The 17,249-nt window shown below is 40.4% G+C and overlaps 1 protein-coding gene across 1 annotated transcript; it reads left to right on the forward strand.

Moving 5' to 3' along the window:
• Positions 1-530: 530 nt before the first annotated feature.
• On the forward strand, positions 531-14,356 carry ano11 (anoctamin 11; the record flags this gene model as incomplete). Its single annotated transcript, XM_080497402.1, has 23 exons — positions 531-662; positions 955-1,075; positions 1,155-1,348; positions 1,470-1,577; positions 2,385-2,521; positions 2,627-2,684; positions 2,780-2,890; positions 2,988-3,153; positions 3,854-3,944; positions 5,566-5,662; positions 5,761-5,904; positions 6,172-6,309; positions 7,256-7,354; positions 7,480-7,582; positions 8,133-8,244; positions 8,330-8,384; positions 8,486-8,583; positions 9,417-9,553; positions 9,646-9,851; positions 9,944-10,080; positions 10,348-10,438; positions 11,026-11,213; positions 14,329-14,356. 23 exons carry the CDS (start codon positions 531-533, stop codon positions 14,354-14,356), a joined length of 2,751 nt encoding a protein of 916 aa, XP_080353528.1.
• Between the last annotated feature and the right edge of the window lie 2,893 nt (positions 14,357-17,249).

Genomic DNA, 17,249 nt, shown 5'->3' on the forward strand with positions numbered 1-17,249 from the left:
TTTACACACACACAAACACACACACACACACACACACACACACACACACACACACACACACACACACACACACTTTTATTGCCAGCATAATTATAGCCAGCGAGGGCTTGGCTTCACTCTCATCCGGTGCCTTGTAGCTATTACATTATTTATGAAGTAAGAATGTGCGCTGTGCTTTCTCTCTGCTGAGATGCAGCAGTGCTCTGCTGTACAAGATGCTGCCCACATGCTACATCTATTACGGTATTCCGCTGCTATTGCAGTGGAGGAGAGCAGCGTGACGGATGCAGAGATAAAGAAGAGGAGGAGGACAAGCGCAACGCAGATTGCTGCAAATTCAGCCTTCAGCAGCTTCAGGCTCATTCTCACTCCACCAAAGGTATGTCAACCTTTTTCCATATTTGCCTTTTCCCCCCTCTAAAAGCAGGTGTTGTTATCTGTGCATCACTTCAGTGCTGAACACAGATTTCCTCCATGGTGCAGTTTTATGAATGCTCAGTTTACTACACCACAGGACCGTCCGAGCCGTCATGCTGAGGAAGGGCTCGGAGCTACAGAGGGGAGACAGAGAGGTCCTCCTGGATCTGGGTGATGGCGAACAAGCGCAAACAACAGACAGCTATGGGAGTCTGCAGAATGGGGTCTCCATCCCACCACGATATGTAAGCATTGTTTTACCTTCTCAACAGCTGCAGTGTGTTCTCCCTTCAAGGATACGGTTTTAGCTGGACATTCACACATCAGCACCAGTAACTTGTAACTTGGCAGTAAATCAAGAGTTTCATCCCTTAACCCTAATTCTTCCACAGCACAGCATCATGTGTGAAGGCAACATATGTCTTTCATGCATTTATAGGTTGTTTTTTTTATTATTTTGTTGAATTCTCTCTGACCATTGTCTGCAGAAAATATCACTGCTTTTTTGTAATGACTTCATTGTATCATTGATTTCAGCTTTCATCAGCAACTGCTAATGAAGATGGAGATGACCGCGTTTATTTTCATTTGAATACAAGATGTAACCAGCCAGTTCCCCAGCGGGGGAATTACTTCAGAGATGGGAAAACTAAAATTGGTAGGCAGCATCACGAGCACAATGATAGGGAAGAGAGTCAGTGTGTTATTTTCTTTTCATGGCTTCATTCTGGGTGCAGATTTTGTGCTCGTGTGGGAGATTCGTTCGAGGAGGAAGCGGCGAGGAAAGGCGAAGAGTGAGGTGACAGGTGACGACGGGGAAAATGTTCCCACCGAGGAGAACAGCCGGTCTGGACGAAAGAAGGCAAAACTGGCTCAGTGGAGGGAAAAGTTTGTTGAGAATCTTGAAAGTGTGGGACTACTCATGGAAAAGGTACTGCTATTAAGATTCAAGATCATTCGACTAACAATCCTAATTAAAAAAAAGAAAGTCTATTACGTATTCTACCTCTTACCTATGAATTAGTCTCTCCTCTGTGATTGTTGCCCTGCAGGAGGAAACAGCAAATGAGAAGAAAACCATTCATTTTCTTAAAATTCATGCTCCCTGGGATGTTTTGGTGTATTATGCAGAGGAACTTCGCCTTAGAGCTCCACTACAGGTCAGCACATCCACCTACTGTACATATTAGAGTATGAAACAGATTGAACACTGGGTGGTTTGCATCAGTATGTTGGCTTCTACTGTTTGGTTTGTCCATTTTCAGTCCAGACTGAATTATAAAAATGTGGTACACAGGTTATGTGTAATCTGATGAGACATGGATTTAGAGGGTGTTTATAGAGGGTCATGGAAATTCTTGGTATTTGAAAATGTTATAGTGAGAGTGGTAATATAGTGTAAATATAGGAATATGTATAAATAGTGTTTAATCTATAGGTATTAAAACATTTTTAATTGTTTTGAATCTGTCATCAAACAGGCCAAAACTGCATAATTTTTTCTTTATCATTTCTGGCTTTAAAAACTGTATGTTAATGATGCATCATTCTTATATGCACTATTAATCTTGATTTTGCATCTTAACGTCATATCAAAAGCAACTATCAGGCATTCCACTGGGAGGAGGAGAAAACAAGAAAAGCAAGACAATGTTCAGCATGGATGTAGAAATATCTATTCTGTGATTATCATCAATTAAAAAGTGTGAGGAAACTGCAAGGAATCAGAATGCTACCAAATCTTTAAGGGTTAAGCTATATGAGATTGCTGTTAACAAAATGTGGCTCTTGTAAGGGGCGTCAAGTATGTAGCCAGGAAATAGCTCATATGAAGCACATATAACACACACATACTGGACCTGACGCAAAAGAGAAAAGCAAAATTAAAAACGGACATCTTTGTTGGAAAACACTTAAGTCTTTTGAGGGATAACGAGATGCTGACTCGGCATGCGTGTGGCCTTCAGGCACAGCCACATCTGGACTTGAACACCTCTGCACGTGTACTGAGCAGACTATGCATACCGAACGTGATGAAGGAGTCGGTGCCCAACAGGCCACTGGATTATTACACATGTGCTTTTCGCAAGTCCAAGATGAGCAGGTGAGTCCCAGCTAACATGGGTCCACTACGGGATCAAATCAAGTTCAGTCCCACGAGGACACGTAGGTCAATTATTGTCCCTCTTTTTTGTTTCGTTTATTTTAGATTTCTTGGCTGTGAAAACCATGAAACTTACTTCAATAACACGCAAAGGCAACGTGTTGTGAGTAAGACACTGACACACTCTTATAGCATTGCGCTGGACATGCACGGCATTGTTTTTCTCTGGTTTACGTGAGAACGTGTCTCCGGGTCCAGGTGTATGAGATTCTCGCTGGGGCAGTGTACGGCAAAAGGAAGAGGGCGGAGGTTGGTGTGGAGAGACTGGTGAATGAAGGAGCATATTCAGCCGCCTTCCCCCTTCATGAGGTGAGGCTACTATCAGTGAGATATTATTAGTTTTGCAAACCAGATAACCGTGAATCCCCTTCTCTAACCAGCTGCATGTTTTTTTTCCTCGCCACAGGGCCCTTTTGAACTTCCCAAGTATGAGATCAGCCCTGACGAGCTGAACCAGAGGCAGGTTCTTTACTACTACTGGGCCCGCTGGTGGAAATGGTGCAAGTATCAACCACTGGACCATATCAGGGAATACTTTGGAGAGAAGATTGCATTCTACTTTGCCTGGCTGGGTAAATATGCATTTTCATTCAATCTCTTTTACATAGGTGTTACTGAAGCTTGTAATCATAGTTTTGTATGTCGAATCTGTTGATCAAAATAAATATATTTTTTAAACATCTTGCTGGAATTATTGCTTGTCAATCATAAAGTTTAAAATAGTAATTTATTTTCTTTTTGATAAAATTTAAACACTATATTGCTGTTAATTTAGTTTATATATACCCCAAAAACACGTTCAGTATGTTCCCATGTATTTGAACTCTCCATCACTTCAAAACCTTGCGCTGGTGTTAAATAGCATAATAGTCAAGGCTGAAACTGAAAAAAGAATCATCCACCACTTATTCATGCAGCACAGCATTTTGCTTTACAGCCAGATACACTTTTAATGCCACAACTGTCTGATAGCTTTCATAAGCAAAACTCCAGGTAGTACAAAGAAGATTGATTGTTTTTAAAAAAAACAAAAAAACAAAAACAGGTGTGGGTGTTTTACTTAAATTCATATAACTCAACAAAAAAAAAGATGAAGTTTGAAAACGTTAAACTAAGTCAGCAGAAAGTGAAGCTACGAGACGTGAAGTTGTTTTCCTCGTGATGAAATGCAGTACATTCCGGTAATAAGCATTAATTGTGCTGTGTAATTGCTTATCTTTTCCCCTGCATCAGCTGAGAGCTGCAGTCTGATGGAGATGTGTATCTCTGCAGGTTTCTACACGGCCTGGCTGCTGCCGGCAGCAGTGATGGGAACTCTCGTCTTTGTCTCTGGAGTCATGTCCATGGGTTCCAACACACCAGCGTGAGTTTGCACAATTCACACCAGGATGAAAACTTTACACAAAGCAACACACATTTCAATGTTCAGTGATATCTTGCAAACTTACATGGCTGAAGGCAGGTGAGGGAATCCTTCAGGCCACTGAGAGACGACGTTGAGGTTTGAGTCCAGAGGTGTTTTCTATTATTTTGTTTGTATGTAGGTCACATGTAATGATCAGCAGGTAAATCCTCACAGCCGAAAACAAGATTAAAATATACTTCAGAGAAAAATGTCAGAATTCTGGAATTAAAGCCAGAAGTCTGAGAAAAAAGAAAAAAGAACTCAATTTTTATTTTGTTTTTTTAACAGTGGCCCTAATTCTTTCCCATATGTTGATTATTGTTGTTGTTATTATTATTGTTGTTGTTGTTGTTGTTGTTGTTGTTAATAATAATAATAATAATAATATTAATAATAGTAAACTAATAAAGGGAAAAAATAATCCACATTTTAAAGTTTGGTTGCAAAAAGTTTCTCAAGCAGCATTTCAGGTTCTTTTAGGTTCTCAGTGTATCTGTATAGTCGAGTATCTATAGTATTTCTATGAGGGTTTTTTATTTTATTTTGTTTTTTTATTTTCCATAAGCCAGATTTAGTAGTAAACATGAAAACCTGTGCTTCTACCATATCCGGTATTTGGAACTATTGCTTGGTTCAGCTTTGTACATTAATGCACTAACATTATATTAGTATTGATTTCTCTCACTCATTTTCCCTTCAGAAAGAAAGTAAATACGCACATTATAACATTTTCCTTCGAGCCACTGCCTGGAAATTAAACTCCACTTAGACACTTTCTCGCAAATGATGCTGCACAAGTTTATTTTTAGATGCTGCACATATAAAGGCACATAAGAACAAGCTTCGTGAATGCAAGCCTTATTATGATGAAATATTAATGTACTATGCCATTGCCAGGTTAATTATACATAATTTGTCACCACCACAGTATCCACTATGAGTCGAGATTTACTTCTCTTTCAGAGTACACTAATGTAGCTTTTTTTTCTGAAGCTTTCTATCAGCTCCATTGGCAAGAAGACCACCCCTGTACGATGTAGCAAAGGAACAAGTTTAGAGACACTGGAAGACAAGTCAGTATTTCAGGATGAAGGCAAATAAATGTCTCAGATTCAAGTTCATTAGTTCACACTGCAGATTAGAAGCATTGATTAGCTGAGGATGGATGGAGAGTAGTCTGTGGCCATAAAAAGAAAAACCCTGCAGACCTCTCATGATAATGGACAGCTAGCGCTTCATAACATTCCCATTATTGAAATTAAGAAGATACACATCTCTCAGTGAGTCCAGGCTGCATTTTCCTGATGGATGCTACATGTAGTGACACTTTCGGGACCTCAGTGAATCAACCTATTCAAAGAAAGTGCAGGAGCCATTCCCTGACTACAAGCTGGGCTAGGAACCGGTTTCAACACTTAAGTTACCCATTCATCCCTTATTAGACTCCCAGGCTGAATTATCTGTATTATAATTACTTCAAGTAATCAATTCCCGAAGGTCTTTGAAGAGTAATTGCTTTATAACCTTTAATGAATGCTGTGTGATTGTGACTCATCGACGTCTCTGTGTCTGTTCATAGTAAAGAAATCTGTGACAGTGGTGGTAGTTACCTGATGTGTCCGCTCTGTAAAACATGTAAGGCCTGGAACATGTCTGATATCTGCACCATGGCGAAGGTAAAGGCCTCTCACCGGTAAATAACTCTTTTTATAGACTTACACTATGTAAGAAGACCTGGAGGTGATTTATGTAGTGTGTCCTGTTTGCTTTGCAGCTGGGCTACTTATTTGACCACCCGGGCACTGTGTTCTTCAGTGTGTTCATGTCCTTCTGGGCTGTGACATTTCTGGAGTACTGGAAGAGAAAGATGGCCACCCTGGCCCACCACTGGGACTGCATGGACTTCCATGAAGAAGAGGTTTCACAGCCCTCCTTTGCTTGCTGACTCTCGATGAGAGTTTGACCCGACGATCCAAATCTTATAACTCATTCTCATCATTCTCTCGGAGGCTACAGTACTATGCAGTTCTATTTACATATATCAGAGTAAACAGTACCATAAAGAAGAACCTTCCTAATTTCACAATGGGGAAACCATTTTGTTTGTCCATTCGTTTGGAAATCGTAAACTTCAGACACCTAAATGTCACCACAGTGCTGCTGATCACCATGTCATGTATTTCAGGAACGTCCTCGGCCAGAGTTTGCAGCCATGGCCCCGACTATGGAGCAAAATCCAGTGACAGGTGTCAAAGAGCCCTACTTTCCGGAAAAGACCAGGTTGTCTCGCATGTTCACTGGCTCTATGGTCATCATCATGATGGTAAGTCACTTGTTTTAGCACTACAGGTTTATTATATGAAGAGATTGGTGCATTACAGTTATTTAAGTTAAACAATGTCACTGGTCTCTCTGGTGTCAGTGATGCCATGTGGTTTGTTGAGGTTTTGTACCATCCTCTGACAACATCACTATCCTCTTCCTCAGTAAACAAGCTTATTTTCCTTTTCTAATCCCAGTTAATCACGTTTCAAGGCTCAGTTTCTTTTGAGCTTTGTTTACGTGATATTGATTAGAATGAAGGGTTGAGCTGACACCTGTGTGCTGCTGTGTTCTCTCCTGCAGGGGTAACTGAGCCCTCTTCTAATAATAAATCCAGGTCATTAGTCCTCCGGGATACATACGATCTATGACACACTGTATGGTCCAGCCAAGATTAAATTGTAAATAGATATCGTTTTTCGCACTGCTTTCTTCTGATGATGCAGCCTTGGCACCAATCACACACAGTGCGGTCTATTCAATAATGTATAGACTAATGAAATACACTGTTGTTTATGAACTGTACCAACACCACCAGTGTGTATTATAGTTCACAGGTCTCAGGTCTGTTATAGTTATCATTTTACTGGTCCGGTCCATTCAAGTTCAAATCGGTTTGCTTATAAAATCTGGATTAAAATGAGTTTCACATCCCCACCCAAAGGCTTGATAACAGAATACTTGGAGGGGTGTGTGTTGTTCATACTCCCAAGTGTCCTTTGTCAAGACAACTCACCCCTTATTTCTCCCAGTGGAGGTCAGGCCCCATGCATTGCAGCCAACATCATTGGTGAACAAGTATTTTGATGGATGAATGTGACAAACTGGTTGCGTTTTGGAAAAATGCTTAATAAGTGAAGTTCATTTACACAAAGGTGGTACTTTTTTTTTTCCGTCCTCGAAACAAACTCTACACATGCAGTGTTTTCTCACATCCTTTCTCTCAGATGTGTGTGGTGATGATCTTCCTGGTGACAGTGGTCATGTGTCGCGGTATCATCAGTGTGATGATGTTCCGCACTGGGAGCCCTGTGCTGCGTACCGAGGTGCATCAGATTTACACTCAACGTGTCATTATTTTATTCTGGTTCAAAACATTTGCATTGGATGTTTATATTCTTAGTCTGTTTCTGCGGGGCCAACATTGATGCACGCATGATGTTTCCTCCAGGCAGGGACCATCGCCAACATCTCCGGCAGTATTGTCAACCTGGGCCTCATCCTGCTGATGGGACGGGTCTACACTGCATTAGCTGAGCAGCTAACAAAGTGGGGTAGGGATCGATTTTGCTCTTAAACTCCTTATACTGCATATCAATTTCACTTTGTCAATTAATCACAGGTAAATAAACATGAGACTTCTTAAGGAGCAGATGTCGCGCTTCAATCTGATCCCATCATCATCCTCTACCACTTTGTCAGTGGATTACGGTGATGGTTGAAGTGGGCATACTACAAAGATATGTTCACAAGAACTGCATCGCACATTGTATGCAGTATATTGGTAACGGGTATCTAAATTACTTTGCAATCTACTTAAATTGAAATGAATTCGGTTTTGTCAAGCACTGTAAACAAGGTGTTATTTGCCATGAGAGAAGAAGAGGGAATCTTTTTTTTTCTTCTATTACCAGATTGATGGGGTCTGCATCAAGCTGTGCTTGTATAGAACCGACTTCCTCTGCTTTTTTTTTTTTTCTCACACGAAGTCGAACATTTCTTTGATGTGTTTCATTATTTGTAACTGTTAAAAGAGGAATTATTAAGCTTAAAGCTGAAACAAATCCAAAGGGTCGCGTTGGCATCTGATTTTCTTCGTTGCAGAGATGCACAGGACACAAACCCAGTATGAAAACGCCTTCATCTTCAAGGTGTTCATCTTCCAGTTTGTAAACTTCTACTCGTCTCCTTTCTATGTGGCTTTTTTAAAAGGAAGGTGAGTCCTGACTCAAACACAGAAATTAATAAAGGAATCACAGAGGCAGCGCTGTTTAACGTGTCCTTCCTCTCCGTGTTGTCAGGTTCGTGGGTTATCCCACAAACTATGGAACCTTGTTTGGGATGAGAAATGAAGATGTGAGTGGACCGAAAGTACCGCAGATCCTTTCTACTGGGTTTTTATTCCAGCATGCACAATTGATGCCCCTCGGAGTCACACCTCTTGTCTCCCGTTACAGTGTGGCCCCGGGGGCTGCCTCATTGAACTGGCTCAACAACTCTTCGTCATAATGGTGGGAAAGCAGCTTATCAACAACATCCAGGAGTTCATTTTACCGTACGTTGTCACACATAAGCCAGCGTGTCATTTTGAGGGATTAAGCTGATGTTTCCTTGTTTGATTTTAAATGGTTGAATGGTTTTATCATCCTATATAAGGGTTATGAGAATTTACAAACTCACCTTACTTCAAAACGAGTGCATTGCTTCATGCTATTTGTTGCAGTTTTTTTCTATCTGCCCCTGAATTACGAGGCCCTTGGTTTTTTTTTTTAAGGATTAAATAAATTACAATCATTCTAAAACATGCATTGAAGAAACAATTTCCAAACTATCAGATTTAAAAAAAACAAAAAAACAAAAAAACTAGTCATATGAGTGCAACACCCGCTGTGGAGTTTTATTGATTCACCTCTTTAGTTTATTATAGTTTAACACACTCTCATTACTCATTACTCTCACATTAACCTATAAAGAAAACCCACAAATGTCAAGTTCATTTTGGCAACAGAGCCTACGTGTTGAACATGTGATTAGGTGGAATATATCAAAGGAAAGTTTGTGATCATAAATCTCGATGATGTCATGCTGATTAGTTATGTGTTACAGCAGAGCTGGGATGACCTGTGATGCCAAATGCATAGAAGCTCAGTAAGCATCTGCAATGTCTTCTGAGCCTGAGCGATGCATTGATGGCAACAACTTAACAGTTTTTCTCTGCCTGTAAAACAAATGACCAGGATTTGTCAATGTCTTATGATGCCTGGGAAATAAGATTTCTGTGCAAACTGACAGCAGAAAGTAAAATGCTACGTGGAAAGAAAAGCTGACCTTCTGGATTTGAGACTGACTGAATTATTTCACAATGACCGTGCCTCACTGTCCTGACAGGAAGGTGAAGGCCTGGCAGCAGAAAAGGACTCTGGCCAAGGTGTTGGGGAATAAGAAGTCCCAGGAGCCCCGGCGCTGGGAGGAGGACTACCAGCTGGTGGAGTGTGAAGGCCTTTTTGAAGAGTACCTGGAGATGGGTCTGTGTCCACCTGAAGCACGTCATGTAATGCAGTGACGCCTACTGCTGCGCTGGACGACTCAACCAGAGCTGGCTCTCCTGTGCTTGCAGTGCTCCAGTTTGGGTTCATCACCATCTTTGTGGCGGCGTTCCCCCTCGCTCCGCTCTTCGCCCTTCTCAACAACTGGGTGGAGATCCGCCTAGACGCCCATAAGTTTGTGTGTGAGTACCGGCGGCCGGTGGCCGAGCGTGCCCAGAACATTGGAGTCTGGTTCAACATACTGGAGGCCTTGTCGCACCTGTCGGTCATCGCCAACGTGAGTCCTTCAACAAACACTGAATCAGGCTGCAAGGATGTGTGTGTGTGTGTGTGTGTTTTAAAAATACATTGTCTTTTGTTTGTCTTCAGGCTTTCCTTATCGCCTTCACATCAGAGTTTTTACCTCGCCTGCTCTACCAGTACAAGTTTGACAGTGATCTCAATGGATATGTCAACTTCACCTTAGCTCACGCCCCTCTTAACTACACAGAGTATTCACTGTGCAGGTATGCTATGTGCTAAAGTCTGTGTCAATATAACTGTAATGTGATGATCCACAAATGTTTAACTTGGTTTGTACACTTGAAGGTTTGGAAGTTTCAAGATTACATTTAGTTGTTTTTACATCACAGACTTGACCAACAGAGGGTGGTATTACCGATGTTAAAACATTCATGTTTCATTTCGATGCTTTTTATGTGCTGCTGCATAGTATATTTACCTACTTGTTCAAAGCAAACTGCAGTCACTGTGTAGATTTTTTTCTTTCTTAGGTACAAGGCATTCAGAGACAATGAAGGGAACCACACACTGTTCTTCTGGGAGCTCCTTGCTGTCAGGCTCAGTTTTATCATTGCATTTGAGGTACGAAGGGATCTGCTTTGTCTCTCAAGCTTTTTCAGTCAAAGTAATGCCCACACATGCTTTTTATTTTTATCTTTCACCCACATGTCTATCCTCTGCTGCACCGCTGTTACATATTTAAGCCAGTGGCTCTGTAGTCACGTTCTGATTTATTGCTAAAAGCTGCATTCTGGAGCAGTGGTTTTCAGTCCCATCTCACAGCTAGAATTGTTCTGGTTTGAATCCAGGTTTGGAGAGCTTTCTGGGTGGATTTAGCATGTTCTTATGTGAGTTTTTTTTTTTTATATATATATAACTTGTTCAAAAACATGCCTCAGAGGATTATTAAAAACTGTCTTAGTGTCAATATAATTATTGTTATTAATTGTATATATATTTTTTGCTCCGTTTCTATGTTTTTCCTGTGATGGACTACTGGCCTGTCGAGGGTTTTCCCTGCCTTCACACATCATTCAGCTGGGACTCTGTAGTTTGATGTTTCTCTGTAATATAGTCGAGAAAAGTTGGTACAAAGAGACGAATTTAAAAGAAAATATCCGTACATACTATGAATTTTCTTGTTTGTCTCCATGTCTGCCCTCCCACAGCACGTGGTCTTCTTTGTACTGCGAGCCATCGACTGGATTGTACCCGATGTCCCAGAGTCTTTGGAGCTGAAGATCAAGAGGGAACGCTATCTGGCCAAGCAAGCTCTAGCGGAAAACCAGGAGGCCCTGTTGGTGAGTCGAGGCCGAGGGCCCGCCCATACCACTCCAGGCGCCTCCAGCCCAGGTCAGTAAGAACATGGGACACACACACACACATGGAAAAAAACACATACAAACACACAATACAATGCTGCACACACTTATGACAGACCTGGATGTAAAATACACCTATCCTTCATATTGTAGATATCGTTCTGCTCCCTGCTTGATGACGACAGATGTTGATTCAGATGTGTTGGAGGGAAACACCTACTATACAAAATCTGAGAGTTATTAAGAGAACCAGTGCTCTAGTAATTGAATATATGAGGACGACTTGAGAGGATGTCATAGGATGTGTTAGCAGCAAATAACAAGCAAAAAAGTTTTTTTTTTTTTTTTTTTACCTTGAAGCCTGCCACGTTGCACTGTCATGTGTTTACATTAGCTAATTACAGACAAACCAAACAGTTTTTAAAAAGGAGTTGTTGTTTTTTTTAAGTCAGAATAATTGTTTTCCAAACCAAAAATTTGAGCTTCAATCCAATACTAGTGTAAAAACATACTATACTGCAAAAAAGAAAAACTACCTGCAAAAAGTAATTTCAGCTTGCCATATTATTGAGGGAAACATCCAGTTGTTTGGATGTTTTGAGGAATGAGGGGTTTTTTCTCTCCTGTTTCATGTGTGAAGAATCGGGCTTGAAAACCTAACATGAGATTTGTTGTGTTGTGTCAACATTTATTGTATTGTTATAAACATTTGAACATTCCCTCTGCACAGTACTGTATGTGTTCCCAACCTGACCACTAGATGCCACTAAACCTGTTCTTGGAAGGGGGAAAAAAAATGTTGCTTAGGTTTTTATACATGGATTTATGTCAGAGGATTATAAACAGAAACTGTTTGATAAGAACTACATGAGAGCAATATAATAGTGACAACCTGTATTGAGCACTAAATTCAATTGTGCTTGTGCTGCTAAAGGCATAAACAAGATTACGTTTTAAGAAGCTGGCAGGAGCGCGTATCTTTATTTATAGCTTTAAATAAAATATTAATGCGTTTCCACCATAACATCCTGATATCAGAGTCATATTGCAAATATCCTGCAGTGATGTTGTCACTTATTGTTCCACTCAGTTGATGCATATAAGTAGAACAATGTTCACAGGTCATGTTGTATTAAACCTGTCACTGTCTGCTGATTCCCATAAATAAATTCCACAATTTAACAGCCTTAGCTCTCCCGCCCAGCTCCACTCCTCCACAGGGAATTTGCTCAGCACCTGTGGTCCGACGAGCTGTCATGAACTCGCTGCGATGCACACAACATGATCATTAGGAGTAATCTGTGTAGGCTCAGTGCTCAGGGTGTTGGTGTTAGATGATTGCGATTACATCCACAGACGCTGTGAGCTGATGTCTGTTTGTCGAGTTTGCTGTTTTTCTTTTGTCCGACACTTCTGTTGATGCTCAGCTTGGTGGAGGTGATGTCACTGGACAGAAATCATTACAGTGTGAAACAGTAAGCTGCAGCATTCATGTGTCAGTCTTAATATTCACATTGCAGACTGTACATTCACACTTAAACAAGTGTGTGTGTGTGTGTGTGTGTGTGTGTGTGTGTGTGTGTGTGTGTGTGTGTGTGTGTGTGTGTGTGTGTGTGTGTGTGTGTGTGTGTGTGTGTGTGTCCCTGTGCTCTGACCTATGCTGTTGTCATGTGTCTCATGTAGTGAGTGTTTCTGGATGAGGGCAGGTGAGTACAGCACAAGTAAGTAACTTCTCAAGACAAATGTCATGAGTCCAGCAAACTAAAAGGTACTAAATGTGCTTATTGATGTATAGCTATACATTGTACAGAAGTCTACATTAACATCTTTTGTCATTCAAATAATGTTTGTTATTAATTGATATGTAATAACGTAATTCAGGGGTATCAAAGACATTTCAGTCCAGCGTCCACATACAACTCAAACTGGTTTAAAATGGGCCCGGTCAGTAAATTGCAGCATGTTCTACAATTCTATGTGGTGTTTTGTTTTGTTTTTTCAGTTTAGTGGATATCTGTGAACGTATTAAGAAAAATGTTACATTAGATTTTACAAAACATTACCAAGCCTTGAACATTTTAAAGAAAAGTAGGTGCACTTTCAACACTAAGCTATTTTTAACAATAACTCTTGTCAGAAACAGTCAACTGTCCTAAACCAATCTATTTTGCAGCACTCGGCATGCACGTTTTTTTTTTTTTAATAAATTCAGGGTACGCCTGTGATGCTTTTGCTACTTCAGTAAAAGAGGCAAGCTTTCATTGGAATAATTCCAGTCAATGTCTCTGTGACTCCGACACTGAAATGTGGACCGGAGTGAGCCCTCTGCCAGGCCAGTGTTTACACACAGGCCTTTTGTTTGGTACGGCTGAATTATTTCCTTTATTATTATTTCCAAAGATATACGCAGAAGGATTATTCATAGTCTGAGTTGTTATGAGTGACACTTCCTATCTCTTTTTCATAACTGGTTCTTGAATGTACCGATTCGGGTAGATATGAAGTGGAGTTCACGTAAACCATGTTTAGCAGATGTTGCTGTTTTATAAAAGGTATTATGGGCATATTTGGTTGTTTTTTTTTTTTTTTTTTAAAGCTGCCAACCTCTCAAGAAGAATTGTGGAATTATTCCATAATATTTGTACATTATTCACATATATAATATTCCATCATATGAGACATTAGCAACTGACAGCCTGATGGCCACACATAGCAGTCATCCCCAATTATTGTGGCCCAATCGCCAATTTACAAAAATCTATCTGTGATAATTTTATTGCAAGATTGCAACACGTACAGGTCAAAATTCAGATGTAGTCTGCTTTCATGTTGTGTTGTTGTTTGTCTTAGTTTTGATGATCACAACCTCAAAAATATTTACCTTTTCACTCTGAAAATGAATACAAATGAGTGTTTTGTTTTTGTTTTTTACAAAAAGTTCTGTTTTATTTCCTGATTCTCTTAGAAAATATAGCAACAAACTGTTAGTCAGCGGCATATTGCAGCTCAGATTTGATCCTTTTTTCTCCCTTCACACATCTTCCAATGGCCTCTCTGACAGGACTAACTCTCTCTTTCTCTCTTGTCTCTCTGTTTCTTCTCCATTCCTTCCCTGTCCAAACTCAACCGCTCTGCCTCCCCTGAAGGAAGCGACGCGTCCTTTGGAAACATGAGTTAGGACTCCTCCGAGGAAAAAGAGCAACAGGAGGGACTTCTGGAGGAATATAAGACACTCATTTACATCTGGGATAACAGGAGTGAACTTTTTTTTCCCTCTGGGTGGAGAAACGTCTTTGCACTCAAGTTGCTCTTTTTGCTTAACTCATGCATATGTGCCAGCAAAGAGCAAAGAAGCAGGTGTGATAACTCACCTCAATTTCCCCATCTTATTTTTAGAGAAGTTAAATCCCAGCAATTTCATGTTCTTTCATTCATTGCCTGGCTACTTACAAGTCACCAGTATGTCTTCTCTGTTGGAGAAAGGACGGGTTGTTAAAACTTATGAGTATAAACTATGCACAGAAAGTAAGGTAGATTATATTGACTAATGTGTTTTCTGGATACAAATCTTGTCCCTTTGGATCCTCCAAATTTATTTTCTGCCAATGTCAACTAGATTTGCTTTTGCTTTTGGCTCTTGTTTGATGCTATATGATGGTTTGTGTTGATTGAAGTCTGACCAAATGAGACATAGCCTATTATCAGTCTGACAATTTATTTAACAATCAGGAGCTTCAGTTATTTTCCAGTTCCTGGTGAAACTAGAAGCACAAAACAACAATCAGTAACACCACCAAAGAAAAACATTTTGGGAATCAGCATAAAACATTGGGTAAAACTCTAATGTGTGCAACCCAACACCAGATGTTCTTTTGCCAAAACCAGAATATCAGGGCTTGATTCAGAAAATGTGAATCATGATTGGCTCAGAGATTGCTATTTTTCGTGTTATCAGGCTGTTTCCACCTTCTGTCGGATCCGGGCAGAATTTGGCAAACATCCATCTGAGACCTGCAGTGGCTCGCATCACACCCAACCTCAGAGTTTGAGGTGAGGACTGAAATCCACAAATTAAACTGAAGTTATATATTTTTCATCTGCAAACTGGGGTCTAGATTTCCAATTGTGGGTTTTTTTTGTTTTTTTTCACAACACAACAGGGAGTTAGTGTGCAGAATGAAAATCTAGCCAAGCCCTGCCACAGAGAACATTAAGCCACAGATTCTAGAGGCTGCTGTTGTACTCATGACAAGAAAAGAGACCTTTGTCCAAACTTATTGGAGTGTTTCTTTAAAGTACGTTAACATTGTGTCACGTGCTTTATGGTGAGCAATGACTTGAGTTCAAGGTGCAACTTCCTTTTACCACATGATGATACTGTAACGTGACAAAGAACCGGCTGTCTTCTTTTGCTTTAACTTGTTAATTTTTAAAAAGTCGTGATTGTGAACTGACAGTGTTGCTATCTCACAGATTATCTGTTGTTTACACTCCTCAAATCAAAGCATGCCGTTCTCGTCTACTTGAATGCTCTGCTCAGTATTCACATGGAATATTACAGAGAGTAGCTCATGTACAATATGTAAACAGGAGTAAAATAGTATTTCAGTATGGGACATATTTTATGTGTGAGATGTTTTGCATTTTAGAAATTTTAGAGGGTTCTTTCAAGTAAAATAAAATCTAGTTTGATGAATGCAAATGCCTCCCGAGCGTGGGATTGTGCAGCTCTTCGGCCTCAGCTGAGAGATACTGTACATAGTGAGCTTTAACATTTAATCATTCATCTCCATCTACCTTCTCCACTTTCTTCCCCTCCTCTGTCAGGGAGTGTAATCGTCTCCAGACGGCAGACAGATGAAGACTGTGCTGATTTATTAGGAGTCAGAAACAGACAGGTGTTCCTTAATGATTTCTGTCTTCCTCTCCCTCCTCCTCCTCCTCCTCCTCCTCTCACAAACTGCACCAATGGCTATGGCCTTGGGCAACTCCTGACTTTTATTTTATCTCATCTCCTCTACTCCTCCTCTTCTAACTCACCCACTCTTCACCCTTTCCACGGCTCACTCCTCCCACTGTCTGTCTCTTATTTCATCCCTGTCATCCCTTTTTTTCCCCTAAATACACGTTCTTTGCCTCCCTCCCTTCGTCTCTCTTGGCCACATTCATCTTGGGATTGTTATGATTGCTGTGCGTTCCTCTGCCATGGCCTGCAGGAAGAGTGAGTTAGTACATGTCAGTGAGCACAGGTATGCGCTGTGGACACCGGCTGGCTCATTCACCGGCTGCTGGAGCGAGGAGGGAGAGGCTGACAGGCACGAGCTGCAGCTTCAAATCAACCACAAAGTAATAAGGTAGCAAACAAGACACTGCACCATGGCATCTATGGGAGTTCACTTGAAAGAGCAAAAATACCCCCAAAACACACACCAGCCTCATGTTTCATGTATTTGTGTGGGTGTGTCACGGCGGCGATCCATCAGACATCACAGATTGACGCTTTGAACACAGCCAGGTAATACATCAGTTTTGACATTTTGGATGCAAAAACCTTCGATCGAGTTTTCAATCAAAGATGCTGCAAAAAAAAATATATCATTGGAAGGAATGACTTCAAGAGGAACAGACAGGAGCACCTTATTGGAAATGAATAAATAGTTTTTGTGTCTATAAAAATACAATTAAAAGGACATGTGCACCACCACATATACCCTCATCATTTCAATTAATGAATGATGTTTGTAGTTAATATTATGAGCACTGATGAAGGTGTAAATATAACCACATCCATGCAATATATTCAGAATACACTTGTACATCTATGTTCTGAACATTTACCAGCAATTTATATCAATAGTCAACATTTAAGAGACTTGTCACCTACGTGATTGTACCACAGCAACCTTAGACACTGTGTAAGTCAATTAAAATCGTAGTGATCTAACTTCTATATATAAAGTGAAAATGTTATAATATTAATAAATCTCATACATATTAAAATAAATGATACATCTGTTCAATATTGTCAATGTGCATCATCTTCTATGCAGACTCGGTGTGACAGCCATCCC

The sequence above is a fragment of the Blennius ocellaris genome (assembly GCF_963422515.1).
Source record: "Blennius ocellaris genome assembly, chromosome: 5".
Taxonomy (NCBI): domain Eukaryota; kingdom Metazoa; phylum Chordata; class Actinopteri; order Blenniiformes; family Blenniidae; genus Blennius; species Blennius ocellaris.